The sequence below is a fragment of the Microtus ochrogaster genome, chromosome 1 (assembly GCF_000317375.1).
Source record: "Microtus ochrogaster isolate Prairie Vole_2 chromosome 1, MicOch1.0, whole genome shotgun sequence".
NCBI classification, from domain to species: Eukaryota; Metazoa; Chordata; class Mammalia; order Rodentia; family Cricetidae; genus Microtus; species Microtus ochrogaster.
The window spans coordinates 105,479,176-105,491,265 of record NC_022009.1 but is presented as its reverse complement, the minus strand read 5'-3'; the positions used below and the strand labels follow the sequence as shown (position 1 = coordinate 105,491,265).

The following is a 12,090-nucleotide window of genomic DNA, read 5'->3' as shown; positions in this document are numbered from 1 at the left end:
CTTCCTTCCTTCCTTCCTTCCTTCCTTCCTTCCTTCCTTCCTTCCTTCCTTCCTTCCTTTCTTTCTATATTTTTTAAAATTTAATTAATTATCTTACATCTCAACCACAGTTTCCCCTCCCTCCTCTCCTCCCATTCTGTTCTGCTGCCCCAATCCCCTCCTCTGTTTCTGTTCAGAAATGGACAAGACTCCCGTGGGTATCAACAAAGCATGGCATATGAAGTTGCAGTAAGATTAAGTACCTCCTTTTGTATTAAGGTTAATCAAGGCCATTTAGTATGAAGAATAGTTCTAAATAACCAGCCAAAGCATGGGGACTGCTCCTGCTAGGAATCCCACAAATAGACCAAGCTACACAACTTTCACAAATACGTAGAGGCTTATGTCTGTCGCAGATGGATAACTACCCCAGTTGTCATCAGAGAGCCTTCATTCAGTAACTGAAGGAAACAGAAGCAGAAACCCATAGCCAAACATTAGGCCAAGCTCAAGGAATCCTGCTGAAGAGAGGGAAGACGGATTGTGGGAGCTAGATGGGTCAAGAACATCGCAAGAAAACCCAGAAAACAAATAATCTGGCTCTTAGGTACTCACAGAGTCTGAATCAACAACCAGGGAACCTGTACTTTTCTTACCAAATAAACATCAGTGGTTAACAGGAAGTCTTTAGAATCCTCAAACTAAATTGTGGTTCTTGTTTTATATAGACAGCATACCCAATGAGACAGAAATTTGTGTTGTTTGGTTGTGTTAGTGAGTGTGTCTCTGGCAATGAAAAGTAGGTAAGTGGTGATACTGGACTATTAGAAAAATATTTGACTTGTTGGCAAAGTACATCAGTACAGAGAATAAAAATAAGTTTTATGCATGCATTTCATACACAGCTATTTAGGCAGTACACCATAGATGATTTCTGACCTAGTAGAATGACTTTCTAGAACAAATGTGGACACACTTGAACGTATGCTCTATCTCCATAGAACCTCATTTTCATATTGTGTAAACATGGAGCAGCAATTTAAACTTGTTCTCTCATACCCTTTCCAAGGTCAACTGAGATTAAGGGACTCTTTATAAAATGTAAAATGGTACATATATTAAAATATGTTTAATTTCTTTACATGTGCTGTAAATTGATCTGTGCTATAAATTATATGTAACTTTTTATACTTATCCCATGCTAAAAGCATTAGGTTATCATTTAGATAATCTAGGTGAATTTTAGAGTAGTTGCAATTTCACATAGAATGGATAAACTTGATGATTTTAGTGGAAACCTTTTCCCATACCATGTTCCACAGGAGCTTTACAGTCTCCTTTAGGGGTGAAACACAACAGCGGTGGCTGTAGGGAAGTAGTAGTTGGTCAGCAAGCACATCCCTATTTTGTGCAAAGCACACATTTGCATTTTATATACATACAGTGTCAGATCTATTCCAAAGCATTCCTAGTACATTGAGTAATTGAAAAAGCACTAGTTAGCCAAAGTAACTTGGTACGCTTTCTAATTTATGTTATGAATATATTATCTAAAATCCCTAGACTTTTGTTTCTTCAACTAGAAAACCTTTCAATGATATATTCTTTAATGTCTATCTACTATAGTTAGCTATGACTAAGTTAGTTTTAGAGCTTACCTTTTAAAATTGATCATATGTAATTTTATGTGTAATTGCATAATGTTTCATAACAATATCTTAATCTCATACATGTATATGCATGATGAATAAATCATCAGAATTAAAGGCATTATTAACTGGGAATTTTAGTAACAAGCATTAACCCAAAGACTTGCACTCAGTTTTTCTAAAAGGCAAGACCATTTTTTTCCTACACAGCCTTACCTACACTTATGAGACCGTAGAGGCACCTGTGTTGATAGCAAATAAGAACACTGAGAAGAGAGAGCATGATGAGCAGAGAACAGAAAATACACCTCCTCCCAGTTTTGCCATCACTAATTTCTAGCTCTGTGAGGAGGCAGGAAATGGTGTGGGAAGATCAGCCTAATATAGAAAATACTATAAATGATGCTTATCAATAATTTTCCAGAATATGGTATTTATCAATATTTTTCTTTTGTTTTCAAGACTCCCTTAGAAAATGTTCCAGGTAATCTTTCTCCTATCAAGGATCCCGATAGACTTCTTCAGGATGTTGATATCAATCGCCTTCGTGCTGTCGTATTTCGAGATGTGGTAAGTTTTAAATCTGCTTGACTTCCTTGCAAAAACAAACAAAAAGCAAACCATAACAACCAACTTGCATGGTCATTTGTTGTTAATCAGTGTAAAATTTGTAAAGAGTTGCTATTGCTACCAACTGTCTTGTTGTCTGGATATATTGCATTTTTCTGATAGTAAAATAGTTGGACCTTATTTTTTCCAAAAGCTTATTGATAGGTTACTTTTGAAAAATGGTATGGATGCATACCGAGCTGGGAAAATAGCTCACTGCTATGTAAAGTTCCTGCTGCAGAAACATGAGGACCTGAATTCAGATCCTCTGGGCCTATATAGAATCTAGGCATGGTGCTGCACTTCTGTAACACTATTGCAGGTGAGGTTTCTCAGATTCAGTGAGAACCTCTGCCTCAAAAACTACAGAATGAAAGAAGACACTCAATGTCTTCACATGCGCACTCAAAGGTAAGCAGACACACACGTATATACTATTGCTTACACAAATGATAAGAAATTTTGAGATTTATTTTATATTCCAAGATTAGAGATGGCCTTATGTTTGACTTTCTCCTAGATCATCTGGTCCTGCCTTTATATTTTTTACTCCATTTCCATATAATGAATATTTCATTATTCTCAATGTTCCTTTAAGTAGACATAAAAAGTTACTGTATCAGGCATTAATGTAAGTTGCCTTGGGGAATGGGAAGATATTTTCTTTTATTTGAAAATTATTTATTATTGTAAATATATGTGCTCATGATGCATTTGAAGGGACTTATCAATATCACAGAGTATATGTGGAGGTTCTAGGACAACTTTGTGGAGCCCATTCTTCTCCCTTTTTGAGGAGTTTCAAGGATTATACCCAGATTTCCAGGCTAAGCAGTAAAAGCTTTTACCATTGAACCCTCTCACTGGCCCCTACTTTCACAAATGATGGCATCTGCGGGAATCTGAATTAGAGAAGGCTTAATAACATTCAAAGAAAAATAATGTAAGGAAGGGTTAATGAACTCTCTGCTCCATGACTGCTTACTCAAGGCAACTAAAAATAAGATTGACTTTTTCATGAATTTCATGTAGAAATACAGTGTTTCACAGCAGATTAAGCAATAATACCAGTTTTAAATACAGGCATTATTAGCCAGCCAGATTAGATCCTGTTGTTTTAATTATGGTTAATGATTCAAGGAATATTTAAAGAAGTCTATGTTTGAAATGTATATAATAATCAGTTAAATAGAGTGCTTTGTTGTTTACAATGTCATTGAGACTAAGCCATGTGGCATGATGTTTCATGCTGTGGATATATGATAGAAAAATGTTGATTCTTATCAATCATTTGGAAAATGAACAGCCCAAAAGATAAATAGGAAAACATAACACATGTAAGCAATAAATGCAAAATATATAATGTAATTCAATAGTGTGATTAAAGTATCATCAGTAGACAACAGAATGAAAATTAAGATGAAATATTTTCAGTATTAAATGAACTAACAACTTAAATGATAATGCTTAGCACTGGAAGAGTGGAGGAATCAGGCTCTTTTATGTAATCATTACTATATAAGGATAAATTGGACAACCTTTTGTGTAGTTCTTCACTAATACATTAGGGAAAAGAAAAAACTCTTTCCAATACACTAGCAACTATACTTGAAGTTATACAACAGTATGCTTGAGCAATAAGGATCAGGCAGGTCTGCATGTGATTGACAATACACATGTGCAGAGTCAGAGTGTCCTTTTCAATCTCTGTACTTCTTGATTGTAAATGCATCGGAAGTGTTTTTGCAGTTGTTAGTATGTTAGTTGATTGTATTTGTAAATGCTAAGAATTTTACTTTACTTTCAAAGTTTTTATAAAACAACAGTCACATTTTGTTTCTTTAGTTTCTGAAATATATAAGACCTCAGATTAGGTTTTAGGAAATCTATATATGCGCATTACCTTTCTGTGTGTGTGTGTGTGTGTGTGCACGTGTGCGAGAGAGAGAGAGAGAGAGAGAGAGAGAGAGAGAGAGAGAGAGAGAGAGAGAGACTATGTATGTGTGTGCTTTCAGAGGACAAATAATTGAGTATTTAGCAGCAATTTCAAGGCAGGAGCTTTTGTGCTTTCCCCAGAATTACCCAGCTGTTTTGCTTTTCATAAAGTCGTTTTTAGTATTATAGACTAAATATGTGTATATTCAGATTTAAATTTAGAGATTGTGATTATTGTGTTCCTAAGGAGTTCTGAGGGTGTGTGGGGCAGTGAAAGAAAGTATATATTACCTGTATAGAAGGAGAAGAATTTGCTATGTAAAATGAAAACATTGCTTAAAAACAATCTGGTCAGTTAGATGACTCAGCAGCTTGTAGAGGTGCTTGCTTGCAGTCCTACATTTAGATGCAAAGACAGCTCTTTACATGCCAGTTAGGAAGAAAATGTTTTAATTTGACTACCACTGCAGTTCATAGTGGTGCTTCTACCATAGCTTGTTTTCATTTATTCTGCATTTATTTATTAAATGTTCTCCAGTTGCGTGGAGCAGAATTTCCTGTGGTAGAACAGAAGCATTGTCGGAAATAGGGTCTATTATTACAGCTTGGGCTGTGTGTGACTTTATGCTTGGCTGGAGTCTTTTGTTAGTTGAATTGTGCTTTATTTGTAATAACTGTTTAGTGTTTGGGGTTTTGTGTGTGTGTGTGTGTGTGTGTGTGTGTGTGTGTGTCCGTCCCTTCTGTTTGTATTAGTCCTTCTGCATGGAAATAATAGCAGTATGCATTTAAAATACTTCATAAAATGTGTATCTCTGTAAAGCTTTTGTCATTTATAGCATGTAGAAGATTAAATTTACCATACTTCAGAATAAATTCTATCATTTTTATTTTCTTTGTTACTAAGCTAAATCTCTTTCAACATAACAAGTCACCAGTAAATAGATGTCGTTTTTTTCTGACAAATGTACATAAATTCTGAATCATATTAGAATTTTGCTTAAATGACATAGTAAATATAGAAACTATTCATTAATTAACTAGAATCGAATGAATTTTCGTTTTTTTTTTTTTTTATTTCTGTCCTGACCAGTGTTTTGGTTTGGAAACACCAGTCATACTAGCTGATGAAAGGTTTACAAGATGTGGTCTAACAAGGAGTATTGAGAAATCTTCTAGTTTAGCCTTCATGTTATTTTTCCCAAGAGATGCTTATCTCAGCTTTTGGCTATAGGCAGCTCAGTGTATTTTTGGGAAACAAGCCTGCTACAATGTTTTCTTTCCTACCAGATATCAGTGCCTCTCCAAACTATTATCCTATATTTTCAGACATTTTCTTGCTTTACTGTACTTGGCAGAACACCATTTCATCATTAGATATGGAAATGAGCACCTCAAATATATGTAGTATTTGAGAATTCATTTTCCCTTCCAGAAAACTTGGATTGTTACATCTTTTTACCTGTTAATGCAATCAGAACTTTAATTATTCATCACACATATTACCATGTAACATTCTGTTTTACAATGGGATTGCATGAAATTCTTATTTTATGATTGCCATTGTTTATATTATCTCTGCCATCTTCAATCCACATATCTTCTTGCTCAGGTAGTAGAATATTTTATAGATGTCAGTTTTTTCTATTAACCTATCATATTTATAATGCTTAAATCCTTGTTTTTTTTTAAAAATTCAGGACATAATTTTTTTATCTGAATGTTTTATAAGAAATTCATAGATTAAAATGGTAAGAGAAAGGGTGATGTTTTGTAGCACATTGAACAAAATCTTATTATGTTACCTTTTAAAATTCTTTTAACATATAACTCAGATGAAGCATTTTAGGCATTTTGTATGTATCTTTTTTTATTTTTGAGAGAGCTATTTATTACATATAGTGTTCTGTCTGCATGTGTGCCTGCAGGCCAGAAGAGGGCGCCTGATCTCATTACAGATGCTTGTGAGCCACCATGTGGTTGCTGAGAATTGAACTCAGGACCTCTGGAAGAGCAGCTAGTGCTCCTAACTACTCACCTATTTCTCCAGCCCCTTGTGTGTATCTTTAACATGGTACTTAGTAAGCAATTCAGTTATCAACTATTAATTTTCTTTCAATTTATATTTGTGTGTGTGTTACACACAACATCTTCACACATGCTCCCTTGCCATAGTGCATGGGCAAAGGTCAGAGGACAATGTCTTCTGTTACCATCTGGATGCCTAGGACCAAATGCAGGTGTCTTTACCCACTAAACCATTTTGACTGGCTCCGAAGGGTCATTTTATTTTTATTGGTGATATAAATGTGTCCGTGTTGGCCAAAAGAAGCCAGAGAGCATGTCAGATGATCAGAAGATGGAGTTTTAGATCATTTTGACCCACCAGAAGTGGGTAGTTGGCACTGGCTCTTGTCCTCTGTAAAAGGAGCAAGTGTTTTAACTACTGGGCTATTCCTCTACCTTTCTTCCCAGCACCTGTTAAATCAAAGCTTAAAGTCTAATAACAAAAATAGTTTCTTATAGTGTGTGGATTTATATCTAAAAATTATTGAGTGTCAAACTACCTTTTCATTTTACACAGGATGATAGCAAGCAAGCACAGTTCTTAGCTCTGGCCGTTGTTTACTTCATCTCTGTTCTGATGGTGTCTAAGTATCGGGACATATTAGAGCCCCAGAGAGAGACCGCGAGAACTGGAAGCCAACCAGGTAGAAACATCAGACAAGAAATAAATTCGCCAACAAGTACAGGTACTTAGTATTTAGTTTCTATTACTTGTCATTTCACTAGTATTAATCTCTTTCCTGCTCTCTCACTAACACTTCTGCATGCATGTTTGAATTGTACTTACTCATAGACACTTCAGACACTTACAGAATTGGTGGAGATGCTGATTCAGTATTTGTAGATCGATACAAATATACTGGATATGTCTGTATATATTTGCTATCATTCTCATGTGTCAGTGCAACTTTGTGGTTACTATTTCCCATTTGTGAATACAAATCATTTGGTTATGCTATTATTTACCATGCAATGGACTCATGCTTTTCAACACATTTATTGTGAAACTTTTATAAGCATAAAAATAGGAGGTCCTCATATAGAATCTCAAGGTAACAATAAGGTAAAATACCAATCTTTACATAATTAAAAAATTCCCTCCCTCCCTTCTTTGCTCTCTCCCCTCCTCTTTTTGCTACTAAGTGAACACTTAATCCAACATCTAAATATTACATTAATTATGTAATAGCAAACAAAGATTTTGAATTTTGTACAAGTTGGAAAAAGTTTATACAAAGTAGTTGTAACTAAAAGAGTTATGGAGAAGTAACATCAGAGACAACAGTGAGCCACCTTGGGTTATACTGGTCTCATTTGCAGGACACTTACCTTGCAGGAGCTGTTGCACTATTGGCTGCCACTGCTCTAAAGGCAGTGGTGTCTGGGAAAATGGAGCCACTGATGAATGAGGCAGAATAAAGTCTCATACAATAGCCAATTTATACTCTAAGGGTTAAGAGAAGATCACATGAGTAAAGTTCTCGTGAGTTCAAGCTGTGCACAATCACAAGGATAAGCTGAACGTGGCAAAATCATGTTTTCCCATCGGGGCATATAAAAGACAGTTTAAACATTTGATTGAATAACAGCAGCAAGCAATGATGAGTAATCAGAAGTAAATGCACTCCTCTCTGCTATACTTGGGAGGAGCTCGAAAACACATTCCAAGAACAAGTCTGTGTTTTGAAGAAACTGAGGGGAAAAGACTCTTGTTTTCTAGGACTGTTCTCAAAAACACTCAGAATTCTCCTCACATAAATCCATTCTTAGACCATGATCCAGTAATTGATTTTGCCTACTGTACTTGAGAACTATAAATATGTTTTGTGGCAACTAAACATTTGCATTTCCTACCAAGTGTTTACATCAAGATATTTTCCTGTTGTTTGTACTGTAATCTTGATAACTCAATGGCTGTTTCTTGTGAACCATATATAGCTTTTGCTCTTCCATTCCGTTATATTTCTTGGATTAACATCTTCAAATTGCAGGTGATTAATATACTATGTTAATATTCATTGTTCTGGCATGCACTAAATATTAAGTCATACCACAATAGTGTAGTTAAATTAGTCTAAAATGTAGCATACTGTAGATATGCTACTGGATTAATTTATACATGGGATTCTTTACTAAATCAACACATTTGCTTTTTAAATGGATGTAATAAAAGTGAGGAGATACTTATGGTCAAACCACTGTATCTCGTTAAGGGAAATAACCTCATTTGCTTTTTCTTGCTGTTGTAGAGATAAAGGATCACATTTTAGCCAGGATTTTCTTGTTGCAGGTCATACCATTTCATTATTACACTATTACTTTAATTTTATTATGCAAATTAAACATCAGTTTACCATTCAAACTGATGTCCTATTAAAGCATGAAGACTATACTGTATGTGTCCTATATGTATAAAATGAGCACTATTATAGTGAATCTTCTAAGTCTAGTTTTCTGGTCTGTGTGTATGTTTTATGTATGTTGCTAATCGTACTCTACTCGGTGAGTATATCACCTACTTCCTTTCTCTTAAAGTTCCTTTTCCCGCGTTCAGAGATGTGTTTTTTAGGATTGTGTGCCTATTACAGTAATATAGAAATGTCATGAGTCTTTGGTGTGGACTATATTACTGTCATTTTCCTCCTCAAATATGGCTCCATGATTTTCTCCACAGTTGTGGTCATACCATCTATCCCTCATCCAAGTTTGAATCATGGACTCCTTGCCAAGCTAATGCCTGAGCAGAGTTTTCCCCACTCATTTTACAAAGGTAATACTGACATTGGCTCACTGCTCATTTGGTAGTTTTGTTTCATGAGTTGTTTTAAAATAAATATTCATGGTATAATATAAATATATAAAGAAGGTGTGTTTTATTTCTATAATGTCGCTACTGAGAACCAGGTATAGCTTTTGTTCCTGCATTCCATTATATTTTTGGTTACATCTTCAAATGAAGAGTACTTGATGTATTATATTAATATTCACTATGCTGATGTACACTAGGTGTTAACAGCCATACCACAGTAGTGTATTTAAGTTAGGCTAAACTGTAGCAACCTGCAGATTAACTAGGAAAAAGAAAAGATTGAAAGTAACTCTGGACAAACTGGCCTATGAATTATTTGACATCTAGTTAGAACATAGTCTTAATACTCTTTAAAGGAATGCAAAAATGTCTTGCATAAAAAAGTGCATGAAATTAAATGTTAAATATCCAATAATCCATTAATAAGCATGTTAAGATACTGGAAAATGCAAGCATAAGCAGAAAAAATCATTGAACAGAAATAGATTTGTAAGCAACAATAAATGGTACAAATGAAGACATTAAAACACAGTAATTATGAGTGTATTTAAGGCTTGCTTCAAGTAATGGAAACGTGAACACAGTGAGGAGAGAATGAGCCCACATAAAGAAAAATAATGAAAAAATGTTACAGATGAAAAATACAGCAGCCAAAGTGATGATGTTTCTGGGTCTTATTAACAAAACATTTGTTGCTGCAGAACAAGTTTTGTCAGGCAGAGCTCTCCCTCTAGTGGTCCCAAGATTTTCCTTGTGTGCCCACCTTGTACAACTCATGGTGTGTTGAACATGCTGGGTTTTCCTCCTGTAATTAGTTCCACTGTTAGTCACATTAATAGGTAAGAGTGGTAATCCAGGTTGCAAAAGAGGAATTCAGAGACACACTGTGAATTGTGAGCAAGCCCCTGACAGCAACTTAGGAGCTAAGAGCACTGCTCAGCTAAACTCCAGAAGAGAAATGGGAAATTGAACCCTGACCTGAGGAGGCAGTGATTTCTGCTGACGGTTGGACTGACTTTGAGGACACTGAGCCCCAGATAAAACCATAGTTGGAAATATCCCATACCTAACTAATAAGGTCCTCAGATAACTTTAGAACAAGCAGTGCTAACAAAGTATTTTTATCACACCTGGATGAGTTCTTATATTTTTGAGGGTTGGGGGTAATGGGCTTTTTAACACTATGAGAAATGAAAATTTCTTTGTGAAAATTAATAACATAAACATTGTATGTGGTTTGTCTTGTGAAGAAATATATTCCCGAGTGACTGAAAATCATGTAGAATAATTGTCAAGATTTACAGAGTGTGCTTTGGAATGTCTGTGCTCTTTGAGAAATTTTCACATCTGCAAATTTAGCTTATCTGGAATACTTTGTAATGATAATAAAAAATAATTACTTTTAGGTTAATGTTGTAAACTACCAGTCTTTATTACTGACAAGATCAAAAATGATCTTAACTACTGTTGTATGCAATAATCCCTGGTTATTCAAGTGAAAATTCCTGTTGGTGACAACAGAACCTGCAAGTAAACACTTAGTTTTTCTGCAGAATAGGAAACCAGTGTGGTTTTACTTTTTGGAGATGAAGAGGACTGGCTTTTTGGTGAAGTTCTAAAACATTTTCATAAACCGTGTGTTTCCAAGTAGAGAATGGCACTATTTTCACATGTTGCTAGGATCAAAGAACAACCTGAACGTTAGAATGTAGTTTGGCCTGTGGGTGCACACCTTTAAACCTAGCACTTGGGAGACAGAAGCAGATGTCTCTGATACTTTTTTCTGCTCTGCAAGTGCTTACATACATATGTTGAATCATATATTTTACTCAGAAAGATACACTCATAAAACAATGGATACATAAATCTTTTTTAAAAAATTGTATTTCTTTTGCCATACTGTTCTTTGTTTCAACCATTTTCTTTGACTGTGCTGTACTAAAAGGAAGTTACAAATATAATTGCAGCAGCCCTTCCCTCACTGCCGTCCTCTTGAACATAGTGTCTGCTTACTTCCTTTCTTCTGCTTATGGTTTATTAGAATGTGTATTCCAGAGGGTGATCATGACTGATTTGTTTGATTTCTTATTATGTGATGTAGAGTGTGCTGTTTTAAGAGTTATATCCAGTGTAGAATGATTGCATCCTACTTCTCACTCACTTGATAGGTGGGTCATATTTGTGTGATAAACATTAGAACTGATTGGATATTTAAAACACATTTTCATAAATTTTATGACAGCAGTATCTCACTATTAATTGTAGTTATCATATTGTAAAGTATATCTACACAGTTCTATAATTGTGTCCCCTTTGACTAACATCTTCCTTATCTCTGGTAATAATTCCATTCAGTACCCAGTGAATTGTCTTTTTCTAAATTGCATGTAGGATTGAGAACATGTGGTATTCATCCATTCACATCTGCTTTCATAAGCTCATTTTAGACAGTGCCCTTGACTATGTCTACTTTGTCACAAGTAATGGATTTTACTGGTGTTTGTGGTTGAACAATATTCCGTCGTGTCTGTGTACCCCATCCACACAGTCCTCTGTGTCCTTCACATCTTGACCATTGTGAAGAGCACTGTATATCTCTTTGAATTACTGATTCCCATTGCTTTGTACATAAAACCTAGACATAATTGCTGGTGACTTTGGTGGTCCTACTTTATCTATTTTTATTTAGAAGTACCTCGCTACTATTTTCTACAATGCCTAGACTACTTCACATTGCCAGCAACAGTGTGGAGTTTCTTTCTCTGTGTTTGTGATGTCATGCTTCATCATCTTGATTATACCGTTCCATCTAGCTATGTAATAGCTCATTGTGGTTTTAGTTGTTGTTTCTAGTTGATTATGATATGAATTTTGTCATGAATAACTTTTCATCCTTTTAATTTCTAAATATATCTTTTCATATTCTATGACCATGTTAGAAGTTATTTGTTTTTATTATGTTATTGTTATAGAGTTCTTTTAGTTGCGTCTATTTTGAATTTTTCTCTTTCTATTGGTTGTTTATTCTCTCTTACTTTGATTATT

General features: G+C 35.0%; 1 protein-coding gene across 5 annotated transcripts in view; it reads left to right on the top strand.

The window, feature by feature from the left end:
- The window catches only part of Nbea (neurobeachin), a 494,560-nt gene that overhangs the window by 159,037 nt on the left and 323,433 nt on the right, over window positions 1-12,090 (top strand). For all 5 annotated transcript variants that reach the window (XM_005344001.2, XM_026778835.1, XM_026778862.1 and 2 more), the window contains 3 exons: window positions 2,091-2,198; window positions 6,754-6,922; window positions 8,911-9,006. In XM_005344001.2, the coding sequence (XP_005344058.1) occupies window positions 2,091-2,198; window positions 6,754-6,922; window positions 8,911-9,006 (373 nt within the window). The remainder of the gene's footprint in view (window positions 1-2,090; window positions 2,199-6,753; window positions 6,923-8,910; window positions 9,007-12,090) is intronic.